Source organism: Ixodes scapularis, unplaced genomic scaffold (assembly GCF_016920785.2).
Source record: "Ixodes scapularis isolate PalLabHiFi unplaced genomic scaffold, ASM1692078v2 PGA_scaffold1__304_contigs__length_218370807, whole genome shotgun sequence".
Classification (NCBI taxonomy): domain Eukaryota; kingdom Metazoa; phylum Arthropoda; class Arachnida; order Ixodida; family Ixodidae; genus Ixodes; species Ixodes scapularis.
The window spans coordinates 165341123-165358280 of record NW_024609846.1 but is presented as its reverse complement, the minus strand read 5'-3'; the positions used below and the strand labels follow the sequence as shown (position 1 = coordinate 165358280).

The following is a 17158-nucleotide window of genomic DNA, read 5'->3' as shown; positions in this document are numbered from 1 at the left end:
ACTTTCGAACCGTTTGTCTTATTTGCATGAAATTTGCAATGCGTACTCATAGCACTGGACAAGGATGTTGTGGAAATTTTCAACCCTATAAATTTATCCCACGATGAGTAACATAAAAGTTCATATTAAAAAAGTGTACGTGCTGAAAAAAGCTATCGTTTAGAAAGGCGAATGAAAATGGCCAGTTTTTTTTACTGGAACACACAGCAGAATACTTGCTTCAGACGACTATGAAAAGAAATTTCGAAAATTATAAAATTTATTTGATTTGAAAGAAATGTTAACTTTTCATAACAAAAGAGCATAGAAATGCAGAAAGTAAGTACCCAGTCGTGTTCTCCAGAAAATTTCTATATAGAAAAACCAAAATATATCAGCACACATAACTTGATTATGAAATGATAGCTTCCCTGAACTGATATTTGACAATAAAAAGTGAAGCTGAGATAAATGCACTTGAAGTTTCATGATGACGTTTTAAAAATTTATTTTTGCGTCTTAAAGTCAGAAATTCTTTCCACCAGTGTAGGTGATGTCTTCCTCAAACTTCTTCTGAAATACTGACATTGCTTTCAGCTATTTTCACTTGTGGATGACGAGTGGTACGCAGTGCAGCACACCTCACCAACATATAAAGAATAATTATTTTTGACATTGTTTGTCAGTGCACATTGACAAGGCTTTGTGAGAGTGTTTTGTTATCCGCACATGCCAAAACTTTGCAATTTTGAATACGCATTTCTTTAAAAGAGGTGCAATTCGAGGTAGTCTCCCTCCTTAAGCAAATTGGAATCGTTCGTCACCTCCACCCCACCTCCCCTTCCCCCCGCAAAAAAAAGAAGAAAAGGAGCTGGGATAACATGTTATCCTACCACTCTAGGACATTTGTTCCTTACTCAATCTCTGCAAATTCCTCAGCAAAGCCCACTAAAAATCTTATTTCAGCCAAACAACTGAATACGTCGTAATCTTCCTTAAAAATATTACAGATGGCATTTTTATGTAACATATAATTACAAATATATATATTTGTTTGCACTGGGTCCTTTCCATACGTTTTAAAAATCTTGAAGGTGCACCCCCCTCTTATTTAAGGAATCTCATATAATGCTTCCGTATTCAAGGTCGTTAAGGAGTACTCTACTTCAAGAAAAATTACATCGTGAGTTGTAATAAAACGGCAGCCATCGCATGCACGCGCTGCCTAACCGCTAACATCTAGTTTTCTTTTCGTTTTTTCTCTTGGTCAGTAGTGTGTGCGCCCTCATCAGGGTCTGTCTATCGTAAAATATTCCATGACAACCTATGACGATCGCACGGGCCCCTATACCCCCTGGGCAGTGTACCTAGGGCGCGCCACCGTCGGTTGATCGCCAGCGCCACCGTGGCCAAATGCCGTATTACTGAGAAGGCTTAAATCGGCGACACGGCCGGTATCACGTGAAAGATGCCACCCGTTATTTTATTTTGCGGATTCAAACCAATTCAAGATATCGGCAACTTTTATCGCGACCAGGCATTAGAAAAGGGGAAGAGGTTGTTCCAGAACAACCACGTGTATGGCGTGCGGGAAGAGAACGGCACGGACATCGCGGCCAAGTGCCATTCCCAGCAGGGAAAACACGTGTACGACGTAACACTCCAGGTGAGTGCAAGCAATGAGGAGTAGATATATTATCGAGATTTACATGGACAAAAGGGTGATTTATTAATGTTTTCCTTGCACAGCTAATCCAAGACTCGCGAAAGGTCGTCGCCGGGTCCTGCACTTGCCGGTACGGTGTCCTCGGCGAGTGCAAGCACAGCGCCGCTGTAGTGCACTACATCAACACGCACGAGGTCAGCGCTTGCACTAGCGTGCCCCAAGCGTGGGGCAAGCCTTCAAAGAGGCCGAAATTAAGCGACAAGGCGTCGATCGGGGACCTTTTTGGAGGTAGGAGTGCAACCATATCGGTTCACGAGCATGCTGCAGCACCGTTATGTGGCGTTGACGTTCACGAGTCGCAAAAGCTAGTGTCAAGTCGTGCACGTTATCGTGCAAGTTACTGCTGGGTTGGCGATTGGGCCGCGCCTAACGGAATACCAGACACCAGCGATACAATGTATCCACGGAGCACTGTTTTGAGCTTATGCACATGTTTTATTTTGGGTGCTGTTCAACAGAAAAAAATAAAAGTATTGCACAGGATCCGAGTATCTAGCCTAGTCCCGCACGTCACGGAGAATTACAGCCTCCTTGTTAAGCATAACTATCAATATCATTGGTTTTACTTTTAGATTATACCTGTGAAGTGACTCCCGAGTTAGATATATGTAAAAATTACAGTGCACAACAGACAAGGAGAGAAACGAAACATAGGTGTTGTGTGTCAAGTTTCTTGTGTGCTGCACTTTTCACTATGTCGTCTTAGCAACTAGCCCTACCTAGCACCCTTCTGCAAGCTAAACAGCTATGATGGTTTCCAAGCATGGGCAAGCAAACATCAACTATTACCCCAAATTGATTAATATCTTGCTGACGCAAACTGCAATTTTCCCCCAAACCCTGCATGCAATCTGGACGTATTAACCTTTTTTTTTTTAAATTATCTACAACCTTGTATTTATGAGTTGTTAATGGCGTGCAATGTTAATTTCACAGGCAACCGAAGCAACTTCGTAGGAAAACAAGAGCCACGAGAGGTGCTGCCACGCTACATCATTGACCATTTCCCAGACATTGACACCCCATTTACGGACATTCTGCGATTGACAGGACAGAATCAAGTAGAGCTGGAGTGTGCCCAGCTCTTAGAAGACATTGTAAATGATGCGGTCACCATTGTGAGGAAGTCTGAAGTGGAAGTGGTGCTGCAACATCTAACGCATCAGGCTTCGGACGGAGAGGCACTGAAGTACCGTCAAGATCAACTCACAGACCCCGAGAAAGCATTCTTTCAAGAAAGAGTGGCTTCTCGTGATGTACTCGGAATCTGCATGGCAACGATGGCACAGTCCAAGTGTGCACAGTGAGATCTTTTACCTCCTCAGAGGTCAGGGTGCATGTTGGCACCTATCTGGGGTGCTTTCGAGAGGCCCAGCTTTGTAGTGAGGTTTCATGCGAAACTGTACTCTTGAAGTGGTGAAACCGCAGTATTGATAATGCAATTTCAAAAGGTCTGAAGGATCTGCTCTTTCCACTAGCAAATTATTGCCCAAAATCTGCACTGTCTGTTTGCTTTGGAGTTTTTTGTTTTTTTTCCTCGACTTTCTTGCCTTGGCCTGCATGTGCCTGGTGCTGAAGATGACTCTATTAACACTACTTTTCAGAATAGCTGTAAACTCCGTTCCTCAGATTAAATTCATGTTCTCGATACCAACAGGTGGTACCAAGAGCGCAAGGTGCGGATTTCGAGCACAATGGCACATACCATCCTCCGGACCAGGAAGACTCCACAGGATCTTGTTGCGAGCTTGATGAACACCACAAGCTTTTCAAGCGACGCAACGACTTATGGTATTATTTAGGCTTTGAGTGTTCACAATATATGCTAATACCAATTTCAATTACACAGGCTTGCAGACTGAACCAAAAGCACGGCGACGGTTCGAAGAAAAGTTTGGAGCACATATCGTGGAGGTGCGTTATTCAAATACCCTAAATAAATTTTTAGTTGCGGTGAAACCGGTCCACAATTCAAAAGATGACAAGACTAATGTTTGACACACCCACACATTAGTGCATTGCATTGTTTTCTTATCATAGAAACCAGTATTGCCCTCCACATACACATTCTAAAACACACAAAGTTCTCACTGCATCTTCTCAGTTGCAGGCACTATGTTGCCAAGGCGAACATAGTGCTTGCAGCATTTTCAAAGCTACTTGCACGAGTGCTTGGCATTGCTTGGCAACTCCTTTGCATGTGAGAATGAGACAAGGCAAAGTGAGGTGCTCGCACAACGGTGCGACCCTAAAGCAATGTGGAAACTAATTGCTTCGACAGTATCCCCCAGAAGAATTCACGCCGAGTGCAGTGGTTGAAGTGGACAGGTGTAGCCATGTTACGAAATGGTGTGCTAGGAGGTCTACTTTCCACAGCATTATTTCACTTTCATTTCAGGTGGGCCTGCTTGTGCATCAAGAGAGGTCTTGGCTTTGCGGCAGTGCTGACGGAGTGTTTCAGCAAGATGGAGAAACAGTCCTTCTGGAAATCAAGTGCCCTAGCTCGATAAAAGGGCAACCGGTCGTTGACGCCAATAAGAGGAAGACATTCACCAGCTGCCTGGTGTACATTAATGACAAGTTGTGCCTGAAACCATCGCACAACTACTACACACAAGTGCAAGTGTTGATGTTTGTGCTGGATTTACAATCTTGTTATTTTTATGTTTACACATGTGATGAGCATGATGCCACTGTGCTCGTTCCCAGGAATGACAAGTTTTTGAACAATGAGATCCCTTCTCTGGAATGGTTTTATTTCAGCTGGTACCTGCCAGCCCTTGCGCAAAAGTACCAGATCTAAGCACATCAGTAAGAGTGACAAAAAAGACAAAAAATAAAGTACTGCATTCAATTCACTGCAGACAGCATGAGTTGCAACAGTGTTCCATGCTTCTTTTGCATACTTGCCAGTTTTTTTAGGAATTGGTGGTTTAAAACAAGGCTGAAATGTGAAGCAGAGTGCACAAAATATAATCCTACAATCGAAATGTTTACTTCTGCACTGAGGTGTGTGATTTTCATTTGCCGCTGCTTCGTTCTCAATGACAAACACAATGGTACTCATAAAACTTGCTCGGATTTCACACTTTCATTATACAATAGAACCCCAAGGACATGGAAAATACACTCAAAGCTATCAACCATCTTTACATCTAATAAAAAAGCTACAAACATCTTTTACAACAGGAGATGACCTACATACAGGAACGCTTAAAGGGAAGATGGGGCACTTTTATGTTCGAAAAAAAACAAAAAAAAAACGCTTGAATTGTGTTCATTTGGCTTTTAGAATAAGAGATATCACAATTATATTTCAATGCGATGCGCCCGAGAGCCATACGAGCAATTTCTAAATAGGGCTGAAGCCCCGCCTCCCTAGCCTTGGGCAGCCAAAAGATCCGTCGATGACGTCACATAGAGCGATTGTCTTTCGCCTTTTCCCCCCGTTTAACAATACTTGCGCAGCAAATGGCTTGGGTTTACGGGGTAAAAATACACTAGAATTCACTTCTAACTAATTTTTTTTCAAGAAGCTCCATAACTTCCCTTTAAAGGGGCCCTGCAATCATATTTCAGCGTCTACCTTTTTTGCAGTTTCCACGTCTTTCGGGGTTCGGGCAAGCCAGCGGGCACGGAGAGAGTAACTAAATATCAGTGCATCATATTTTAACCGGACGACGCAGAAACCTCCCGCGGTACCGAAAGCGCGCGACATGCGACGTCTTAGGTCCTGGGCTTACTACTGGTCAGAGCCGCTAAAAGCTTCTTTTTAGTCGAAATACAAAATATAAGTGGCGCGAACCATTTCAATTATTTATAAAAGTAGTTTTTGTTCAGTATTTTAGAGCACGAAAGAAACAAATGCAGTTTATAAAGTACGGAAACAAGAAATGACCCGTCGACATAGTGGGATCGGGCGCCGACACGGAAAGGTCCCGGATGTACGCGGCGGCGCTGCAGTCGTTTACAGACTGGAGAATCCTACCGGCTCTGAGCGTTCCAAAGGCCTTCGGCGAGCAGCTGTGTTTTGCGGTTTGGTCGTTTCGCGGTATGCCAGCGCGGAGTGGCTCCCATTCTGAACTGATCTTTACCCTGTGTTTGCCGTTGTTTGTGGCCAATGAAGTGTCATGCCGAAATAGTGTTTAATCGCGCAGCAAATGCAAGGAGAGCCGCTCTGGCTGCCCGCTGCATACAGCCTATCCAGAACATGATTTAGTGGCGCCCTCTCGCGCCGGTGACACAAAGTGCAGCAGTCGTGAGCGCTCGCGATAAGCCCACTACCCCTCCTCTAGTTCACGGCCGCTCAAGCAACCAAGGACGTCACGAGGGAGGTTATTTTTTGCTTGTTTTTGTAATTCTAATTTGCCTATAACTTCTAAAATAAAGCGAATTTCGAGAAAATAAAAGTTTCACTAAGTCACTACTTCCAGTGCGATCAGGTTCGGTGCAAACTAAAACCAGTAAAAAAGTCCTTGCAGGGCCCCTTCAAAACAGTCACTGGCAGAGAACTCGTCTGCGAATAAAGAGCCCACCAACGAGCTTGAGTAAACTGACAGCGGTAAACCATAGGCCAAAAATGGCACCCCCCCCCCCCCCCCCCGGTTGCCGCCATCCTGACCGTTTGCCACATTAGTGATCACGTGACTTTAAGATGGCTGCGCCCATAGGTGCACCAGATCAGATTGGCCAGATTACAATAAGCAGGGCCGCAGTCCAAAATTCACTTGATCTCGCTCTAGGGTAAATGTTCTGTACCTTGGCGTTCGAAAACCTACCCGCGTCCAGTTGCTCTATCAGTCTTGTCACGTGACATGACCCACCGGAATAATGCGGATCCATTCAAGTAATATTCGAACGCAGCCTCAGAGGTCCCCCTGCTTACCGTGATCTGGCCAATCTGACCTGGCCCACCTCTGGGCGCAGCCATCTTAGTTTCACGTGATCACTAATGTGGCAATTGGGTAAGATGGCGGCAACCAGGGGGGGGGGGGGGTGGTGCCATTTCCATTGTAGGCCCTGGGTTGCGGTTTACCGCTCTAAGTGATACTCAAGCTCGTTGGAGCCTACGCTGGTACCCAGGAAGAGTCGACCCCCATACGAGAAATTGGAGCCACATACCAAGCCTTGCCATTCGTCTGAATGGGCCTACACATACTGCCGCTTATTCCTGTGGCTTGATGATGGCAGGTTGCAAATTTGCCAGCACACAGCACATGTGGAAAACATCATCCATCAGGGGGATCAGAGTAATGGGCACCGTTGTCCTGAGGATATTGTATATCTTAATTCGCTGTATCATACGCTCCACGTGAATTCGGACCTGGGCAATGTCATAAGTGTCGCGCACTTCTTGCTCACTAAACTGTCCATTCCCCGATAAAAAAGGCGGCATCACGAGCACCGCATCGGTGTCTGCCAGACCTGCCCTGATGCCCGGAAAACCTTTGTCAGCCAGAATTACGTCTCCCGGCTGCACAATGTTTAAGAACCCAGAGTCCACCGTAACATGGATGTCGGAGCATCGGCCTCCGTATGCCTTCGAACGGAAACAAATAGCCCCATTAGGGGTTACAGCGACCAGAAACTTGAGAGTGTAGCCACTCTTGTAGCTCGAGTACAGGACGCGCTGCTGGCCAACACTACTTGGCTCCTCTGTTCTTACTTCGGTGCAATCAATGATCATTTTGCATTCAGGGTAGTTGACTTTAAAACACTCTGGCAACGTAGCTCGAATAATGTTAGAGGGAGGCCGAAAAATCCACCTCGCTGTCGCAGCAGTCAACGTTGTCAGCACAGCTCGGAAGTGGCGCGATGCTGTAGTTCTATCGACACTAAAAATCACACCAAGAGCAGTGTAGCTCAACCCGAGCTTCATTTTCATGAGAAAGAGGAGCAGCCGGTTCCCCAGCGTTACATCACAGCTCCGCTCGGTGACAAGGGGCAACATGCTCAAAAACAAAGCAAATACACTCATGCTTACATTGCAAATGCCTTGTAATGCATCCTCCGAATGTCGGATGCTCTCGTAACCTCCGAAGAAACTGGTCCTCTCGCTTGGACCTGAATACTTTGAAGACAACTCTGGCTGGTGCTGAGTCCCAAAGTCGCAGACCTCGCGATGTGTGATCTGTGTGCAACCAGCGCCGCCTTCGAGGGAGCACGTGAAGACTGTGAAGCCTCGACTGCAAGTACCGAGTTCATCGGTCTGGATCTCCTGAAAAAGCATTTCCCATCTTGAACATTCAGCGAGGCCAGCCATGAAACATGAATTTGTTGGAGTGCTGAAAGACCGCGGCTCTAAGGGAGTTAAGGCACTGGATGCACTGCAGCGTGCCTCACAATCCCCAGTCTCATTTCTATCAGCCAAAGAATTAGCCTTTCCGTGATTGACAATGTGTAGCTGTAACTATACTCCGTTTCACCTTCCGTCCGAGCACAGCGGACGCTAGGAGCCACCCCAGCCAATGCGGCGTTGAGGGAGTGTCATGCGACCTTGAGCTCCCGGTGTGGCCCCGCCCCACCGGCAGGTCACGCGACTTTCTCCCGGCGCTGGATCGGCTGGGATGGCTCGTGGCGTCCACTGCGCTCGGACTGAAGGTGAAACGGAGTATAGCATTGCAGATTTCCTGACCCCAACTGGCAACTGTACAGGTCAGTCAGCACATATTTTTTCATTATCCGACTAGCTCGGCTTTTGATATGCATATCTATAGTGAATGACATGTCAACTGGTTTTCTGATACTTTCCAGATTTTCATTTTCAAATTATCACTTCCCAGCAAAGATTCAACAAAAACAACTGGTTTGGTTTTTGGTACGGTTATTGCAAAACTAAGAGATTGATTCCTGTACGGCTTTGTGGAGAGCTGGTTATCTTAGCTCGCGTCACCAGTTTAGCGTTCTCCTGATTTATGTATTCCGGTTAGTGTCAAATACCTCACTCAAACCACAGTAAACTTATTTACTTCGTTAATATTGGCCAATTTTATTTCGAGTGATCCATTCGACGACGCAGAAAACAGTGACACTTCCTATGATCACAAAAATCATTCAAGCAAAAGCGAAATAAGTGTTGAAAGCACGAGCCAGTTTTTTTTTAAAAATGCATGGTGTTCTTTACTTTTTGATTGGCTTACAATCGAGGATATATTTTTATTATTTTTCTACCTTTTGGGATGGGCATAAAATCAATGCCGGCTTAGACTCAAGTAAATACGGTACCAAAATGTAATCAATTTCATAGTACTGCTTTAACTGTAACAGAAATCAAACGGCTAGTTTTTTGGCTTGAGTCTCTGCTTTTCAGCTTCTGATGCACCTTGCTGCAATCAAAAGATGGGGGGGAAAAGACATAATAACTACCAACTCACCACTGAACACTTCTCTCGAAGTTCTACAGCTTCACACAGCAGCTCCAACCCCCGTTGTGGGCTTCCACTGGAATCTGAATCATGCTCAGAAGGCACTGGGCTGGTACCACCTGTAGATGGTAGTCCTGAAGATCCTGCAGCTGAGGCACCTGAACATGCTGATCGCTCCTGCCACCTGCAAACAAGTATGCACAATCAAATACATATCTGCTAATCTTGCACTATACACTTCCTATCAGAATATCGAGAATCGCAGGTGTCATGTCATATGTTCATTGTCATAAGAGGACGAAATGAATGTCATGAACTCCCAGTTGGGGCGAAAAGGTTCCATTTCATTGCATGTGCCCGAGCCACACAAGGTACACACTGAGTGCGACATTGTCATCTTTGGTGTGTCACTAGAGCGATTTGAGAAGTGGTTTGCAGAGAAGTTGTTGCCAAACATCAAGGCCAGGAGTGTGATAGTAATGGACAATGCTTCATGTCACTCATAGTAATGGACAATGCTTCATATCACTCTGTCAAACATCGTGCCCCTCCAAGCAGCAACGAGAAATAGGAATGACAATGTGCTGCCGTCTCGTTCTGTATCTACTTTCTTTCGTCAGCTGAAGGACCTGCGACTTAAGAAATAGGAACAACAATGTGTTTGCTGTCGCACTCCGTGTCTACTCTCCCTCGTCTGCCGCAGGACCTGCGACTCGAGAAACAGCCACGACGACGTGGTGCCGTCCCGTTCTGTGTCTACTCTGTCGTCTGCTGAAGGCCTGCGACTCAAGAAATAGGAACAACAATGTGCTGCCGTCCCGTTCTGTATCTACTTTCTTTCGTCAGCTGAAGGACCTGCAACTCAAGAAATAGGAACAACAATGTGCTGCCGTCGCACTCCGTGTCTACTCTCCCTCGTCTGCCGCAGGACCTGCGACTCAAGAAACAGCCACGACGACGTGCTGCCGTCCCGTTCTGTGTCTACTCTGTCGTCTGCTGAAGGGCCTGCGACTCAAGACATAGGAATGACAATGTGCTGCCGCCCCGTTCTGTGTCTACTCTCTGTCGTCTGCTGATGGACCTGCAACTCGAGAAATAGGAATGACAATGTGCTGCCGTCCTGTTCTGTATCTACTTTCCTTCGTCTGCTGATGGACCTGCGACTCGAGAAACAGCCACGACAATGTGCTACCGTCCCGTTCTGTGTCTACTCTATGTCGTCTGCTGAAGGACCTGCAACTCAAGAAATTGGAACGAAAATGTGCTGCCATCGCAATCCGTGTCTACACTCCCTCATCTGCTGAAGGACCTGCGAGTCGAGAAAGAGCAACGACAATGTGCTTCCGTCGCACTCCATGTCTACTCTCCCTCATCTGCCGAAGGACCTGCGACTCGAGAAACAGACACGACGTGGTGCCGTCCCATTCTGTGTCATCTGCTGAAGGACGAAAAAACCGAGACGACGACATATTGCCGTCGTTTCTGTTTTTGAATGTCGTGGAAGTAAGACAACACCCGCACCTCTGTGCAGTGAATTCATGAATGTGACATTGACTGTTGTTTTGCCCACCATACTCACCAGATTTGGCACCGTAGAACCTTCATCTGTTTTCTGCACTAAAACAGCAGCCTTTTCACAGTGACCATACCATCGCACTCTTTATGTGAGTAGTGTGAGGACCAAGACAAATAGCAATTTTTTCTCTATGAATTGGATACATTGGAATATGACCGGTAAGTGCATAACGCTCAAGGAGAACTAAGTAGATTTCTCAAGTGCCATCGACTTTGGGCAACTCCTTCGCAGGTAACATTATTACCTCTCAAACAACCCTCGTAAATATAGCTTCCAACAGTATTAACAGTTGTTGAGCAAGTTTTGTCGCTGGGCATACGAGAGAATCAGACACACGACAATCTCTCAGGCAGAATCTCTCACAAACAATCCCCCGTGCTTTTTTTTCTTCTTTTTTTTACAGGGCGCACAGTCGCACAATCTGCTTAGCTTAGATGAGGAAGTAGAATTTAATATCACTACAGCAAGCGAGCACCCATAAAGATGCCGGCGGACACACAAGCCAGTGCACACATACCACCACACACATAGCGAGCAACAAACCAAAGGTGAATAAAGTCAATATTTACCTGCTGAACCTTCCAAGTTGAGCCTCAGGATCCACAGACTTCTTCCGGTACACTTCTGGGAACAGCGTTGGGTAGTAACCAGGGTGGTTCTCGATATTGCTGAGTTCGTTGTTCAGGAAATGAGTTGAGCATATCCTGGAGCTCTCGTTCGGACTCCAGTTTGAACCGTCATCGCTGAAGTAATGAATGCAAGAATTAGCTTCAAACCCAACTGATATCTAGGAGGCAGCAAGGTATGCAGACTATGCTCATTTAAACTGGTGCTTTGTGTGGTTTTCTAGTTTCCCCGTCCCTATTTAATATAACACCCGAGTCAAATTGGGAATTCAATCGGTAAGGTTGGAATCTCTACTAAACTATATTTTAAAAAGCACTTGGGTTCAGTACACGCAAGAAGGAAGCGTAAAATACCTGTCTGAAAGCTGCTCGAACGAAGATTTCACTGACACGGGCCCGCAACGGTTCGCGAACATTAGAGAATGTGTGGTTCTCTGATCACATTACTGGAATTGAAACAGGTTCTGGCCTCGCGAAGCAGTTCACCAAGTGAGCTGATCTCCGCAAAATTTTCACGAAACGCAGTTCCAGGAAATGCTCCGCGAAACATTGGCACAACTGTCCTCAAAACGCAGTTCAAACAAAAATAGTCCGCCGAGAAGACGGCATGTCAACAGCATGAACCTGGCTCTAGGAAGTTCGTCGCATCGAACATAAATGATAAAAACGCCGCGCTTCGACCGTCTTCATTGAAATATCAAATCAAAAAGCACACCTAGCAATGCGTCTCGAGCTCTGCGATTAACACGGAGTACTTACTTTACACGCCTTACGGCATTTATCCATCGCTGGCGGCGTGCTTGTTCCCAGGGCCGCGACGGGAACCTGTGGAGCTTGACACTTCTCGGTTGTGACAGCCCTTCACGCAACAATACCGAACGCTCGATGCCCTTCGACGCTTGGTCTTCTGCGGAGGCATCCGGGATCGCACGCGACAACTGAAGGCGTATCGAAAGCCAGGGAAACCAGACAACTTTTAAATTAACGCCGAGGAAGCGAGTCTCGACCCACACGATCAGGCACAGCTGCCGAAAGAGCCTTCTCAGTGTTGGAAATATTTTGGACCAGGTGGCGCGACGTGTCACACCAAACTTGATTGCCCTGACGGTATAGTTGTAATGTTCAAATCAAACAAGGCATGCGCTTTAACGGAGCCTGATGACAGTGTGTAAACAATCATGGGGTGTCAGTTATCGTTTTACAGCAACCGCTGTCATTGGGGTTTTAAAGCGGATCCTGGCATGTTTGGTGTATGTCGGCGAATGATATTGCAGTGCCTCGTGACCTGCTGCGTAAGGCCATAGAACGCTGCCATGCGGTCGTGATTGCGTTGCGACGCCGTCGTAGGCTTCGTTTCTTGAACTCGTCACCACTGTAATGAAACGAGACTACAACATAAATGACTAACGGTTTTACTAGCGTAACTTCATTCTGGGCCTTGGCTTGTTCTGTCGCGAGACGAGACCACGCGCGTTGTCTTGAGCTGCAGGGTCGGGTGTCCGTCGCGCAGAACCACACGTGCCGACGTGCCACTGCGCAGACTAGGTCTTCATCGTAAGGCAATGTAAGTTTCAACATTGTCAAAATGCCGTGAATTTGTCCTAGGTGTATCATGTTTTTTTTTTGTCTTTTTATATTTGGCATCTTTTTGTATCATTCTGATTACACCCCCCATTCTTCCTTTATGTATTGCCCGGCCTTTAAGGTGAAATAAATTATGAATAAATAATCTAGCGGTTGTCGATGATTCTCAGCAAGTTCCTAATTAAACCATACCTATAAATTCACTAATTCGTTAAGTCTCTCGTTAAAATTGACATCACCTTTTTTCTGTGCGATGCGTACTTTTCCAAGAAACGATTTGGGCCAAGTTTCTAGAAACACCTTGTATGTACAAAACAAAATTCGTTACAACATTTGAATGAACTAAGGTTTCGAAAACCTAGCTTATACAAAATCGATTTTCGCAAAAAAAGAAAATGAAAATTTTCCTTCATATTTTTATTAGTTATTACTAGGAATGTATCTAGTGGTTTATCAGAATGTATCAACATAAAATATAGTATTTGTTCATATGACCGCCATTAAAGCTTCAAACTTGTCAGACCTTTGTTGTAAGACGGCAAGCTTCGTTACGGAGTTCAATAAGTTTTACTCAACATTACGCACAGTTTCACTTATTTTTAGGCTTACATGCTAGGTAATTTTGACGTAAAGTGGCAATATTAGGCAATTCGCTATACCTTCGTCGCAAAGTTGGTGAGAAAAGCAATTTTGCGGGAACGCAGTCGCAACGAACAACTGTCAAAATTCAGACATTAATTTCAGTCAAACAAAAAATACTATTTTTTACGCTTTTATTTTTTTTTATAAACCGCACACATAGCTTTCCACTAACTTAAAGCAAATAAAAAAAATATGTTAAACAATTCTAATACTCAAGAAAGAGTCTACAAGGAGGGGACAAACACAAGACGTTTCAACTCCGTCTTCGGTTTTAGAAATATTTAACTTTAACCAGCTCGCCTGCCTTACTACCTTATCTTCAAAACATGTCTTCTAAAAAATGTCAGATTCGAATTCGCTAAATTTTTAAAACATTCGTTCATTCTAATTTATGTGACGACATTTATCTTATATATACATATCAAATGTGCATTCACTAGATAGATGGGACACTGTTCGCTATGTTTGTTGATGTAATAAACAATTACTTCGTAAATTTACAAGAAAGAAAAATAAAACACAGTTTAATTATTTAAAAAAAATTAAATCCTACGATAGATTGTTGTGCTTCAAATATTGTTTGGCCTTCCACTTACTTAAAGGGCAACTCCGGTCCATACTTTCGATTTTGGGATTATGACAGTTTTCAGTGCAGTCAGCGTCCCTGAATTTCACGGTGTAATTTTTTTCTCGTTATTGTGCGTAGTTTTAAAGATATGACGCCTCAAAATTTTTGTTTGGGGCGCGGCCAACAATACCGAAACTAGCCGCTCGAGGCCCCGGCAACACTGGAAATCAGCCGCAATGTGAACGTGACGTCATGATCGTTCTCGTTCAACAAGTACGCAGGCCGAGCGGCACTTAACTCTGTTGCGCTAGCCGTCTAAATATAGGAGGTAAGCTGATTTTATTTTAATTCTGTATACGTGGTAGTTATCCAGCATATGTAGCAAGAGTTAGTGCGTATACCCAAAAGCTAGCGACTGGAAAACCCGTGAACTCATTCGGTGCCGTACTCGGTGGCCGCCGCCGTGCGTGCGCTATGCCGTACTCGTCGGTAGGCCTAAATTGTCATCGGGGCTCCGCGGATGGAGCGGCGGTGCTCTACGCCGCATTGCCAGTGACGTACAGTACTCGGGGACCTCTCGCTTTCCCACTGCGGGTCAGTCCCAGACACGAAGCTTTGAGGCTCTCCGGCGTGGGCCGCGGCGCCCGAACACACGTGTGCTGGGCTGTACACGTCTGTTTTTTCGTTCTTTTTTCCTCGGGCGCGTAAAAGCCGAAGTCCAAAGTCCACTCGTCGAACAGCGTTCACCCACACCTTCTCCAATTTCCGGTCCGTTGGAAACTTGTGAAAAAGCACCTCCGGGTTGCGCAGCGGGTTGTGCAAGCAGCCCACAGCGCTACAAGTTGTACTCGGCATCTTTCGAGGAACAGCTGGGCAGTCTTTGGCGTACCGAGTTGCTCGCTAAAACGAGTCTTGTAGTCCTCGCAAGCAAATAAACAAACGGCTATACCGAAGCTACACGGGCTACAGATAAAAACAACGGCTAAACACGCCAATCACAAGCCGAAGTAGTGGTGGTAGCGCCTCAAAGAAGCGCACCCCGCGCTACGCCCGGACCGGAGGAAAAAAAGAGAACGATACTGAAGTCACGGCCCAATGTTGCTTTAGCGATCGGCAACCCGCTGGCCGCCCGCTAAGGAGCAGCGGCTCGCGGCGGGTCGCATTTTTATTATCGGCATTAGTTGAGAATGCGGCGTACCCCGGACGTAATATTTTGGCTGGGGTGGTATTTTGTGTCATTACAGCGATACCACTAATTTATTTCATTTTGAGTTTTGGCCGGAGTTGCCCCCGGCTCAGCGTCCTGCAGAAAAAATGTCACGTGACCACAGTACTCTCGATATGGCTACCCCTTAAAAGCGTGCAACGGAGAGGAGCAGCGCGCAGCAAACGGGTGTTTCGTAGAAGAGGGCGAAAACCCCGCGGATATTTATCGCAGCATGTTCAAGCAGTATCAAGGCACCTGTATGTCACTTCGACAGGCGTACGAGTAATACAAAAATTTTCAAAGCGTAGAGTCAAGCCCAGAGATGGCCGTAATGACATTACTGTAATGAAATTACTGTAATTATATTATATTTTGCTGTAATAAAAAATGTAATGAATTACTTCTTTATGCTGGTAATTTTGTAATGCAATGAATTACTTTCAAACAGCAATTTTAAGAAAATTACTCATTACTTTCGTAATTACATTTTTCCGAGATCCACCTGAAAACAAAATCCCTGACGCGGGAGTCGAGAGCGAGACAAACACACGCAGGCGGGGTCGAAAGTCGAGGCGGATGAAGAAAAGCTTTCGAGTGAAGACATAGCTGGAACGTTGACGAAATTCTAGTCAAGACAGATTCACGGCCCCAAGTTATCGGGGACCGTTCCAGGCTACAATGTGGAGGACACGTCACTAAGAAGATCAACAAATTTTAAAACCTGCGAACGAGGAGTAGGAGTTGATCTCTTACCAAGGACCCAGCACTTTCTTGTGAGTTTGCCTTGTCCTTCGTAGGGTGCCTACATGTTTCCGCTCCGCTCAGCGGAGCGGCGGGAACATGTAGGCACCCTAGTCCTTCGTAGGTGAATATGCTTTCTGTGTGCTCAGTTCACCCCTACGTTGACAGCGCGATGGAAGCTGCGCGCTCATTGAAGCAGTCGTGCGTCCACCTTTCGCCACTTGATCAAGCCCCCGCCAATACACATGCGCAGAGAGCGCAATCAGGTAATGAAAGAGGCGGTCGATTGTTTTGACAAGCGCGTTGGTGCCACCGCACTATGAGCTTAGGGGTGGCCGTAATATAGTCGGAAAAGGCAAACATCGAGCAAATCGGGCTCATTTCGGGAAGTTAAGTCGGGGAAAAGCAAAGGCGTAGACATAGCTATTGGTACTTTGGAAAAAGAAAGATTTCCGGAGGCGTCCGACACACCTTTCTCTCCCTGGTGGCGTTTCTCCCCAGAAAACATTCGGCCCCCTTGCGTGACAACGCGCTATAACTCGCGCACTTCAGGTGTTATGAAAAAATACCTATCAAGAAGAATGTCAGGAATGCGTCTACCAGCGCTCTTGAGGGAAAGCAATTCGACTGCGTCGGAGTCAGAAAAAAAACAACGTTATGGGCATTTGCTCAACCTTGTGAAAAATCGATTCGGGGACAACTGATGCCCTTCTCCAAAAGTCACATTAGGGGCAGGTTACGACATCTCACAACAGTCGTTACGACTTCATGTAAAAACGAGCTCCCATGGCCCGGCCAATGGAAGTGAACGACTTCTCCAAAATCAGTAGGACGGAATCACAGCAGCCATTAACCGATCAACTTCACCGTTGAATGAACAGCAAAACAAGTGAGCTGCTTGTTTTAGTCTTATTTTAAGAGGCTCTACGTTATGTTTACCACTTACGTCGTCACGGGCACGATTTACTGCCTGAGGGAATTGAAAAGTAATTTCGAAGTAATTTTCTCACTTTTCCAAAGCAATTGTAACTTAATGTAATTACTTTTAGTCTGCGGTTATTTGTAATGTAATTTAATTAAATTTCGGCATTCCTGAAAAAAGTAATGTGTAATGTAAAATTGCTTTTGAGAAGAAATTTTCTAGC

The 17158-nt window shown here is 45.6% G+C and overlaps 2 protein-coding genes across 3 annotated transcripts in view; both read left to right on the top strand.

The window, feature by feature from the left end:
• Window positions 1-17158, top strand: part of LOC115328279 (inosine-uridine preferring nucleoside hydrolase) — a 64749-nt gene that overhangs the window by 34289 nt on the left and 13302 nt on the right. The window lies entirely within an intron of this gene.
• On the top strand, window positions 1338-4686 carry LOC115311094. Its single transcript, XM_029969713.3, has 6 exons — window positions 1338-1645; window positions 1729-1933; window positions 2642-3008; window positions 3363-3496; window positions 3555-3619; window positions 4104-4686. The coding sequence occupies exons 1-6, from the start codon at window positions 1448-1450 to the stop codon at window positions 4506-4508; spliced, it is 1374 nt and encodes a 457-aa protein (XP_029825573.2). The 5' UTR covers window positions 1338-1447; the 3' UTR covers window positions 4509-4686.

Bases quoted from the DNA above. Each gene is read 5' to 3' on its own strand.
- LOC115311094 (XM_029969713.3), top strand. From the start codon at position 1,448: ATGCCACCCGTTATTTTATTTTGCGGATTCAAACCAATTCAAGATATC. The intron at 1,934-2,641 runs GTAGGAGTGCAA...TTAATTTCACAG, and splicing joins GATCGGGGACCTTTTTGGAG to GCAACCGAAGCAACTTCGTA. The intron at 3,620-4,103 runs GTGCGTTATTCA...CTTTCATTTCAG, and splicing joins TTGGAGCACATATCGTGGAG to GTGGGCCTGCTTGTGCATCA.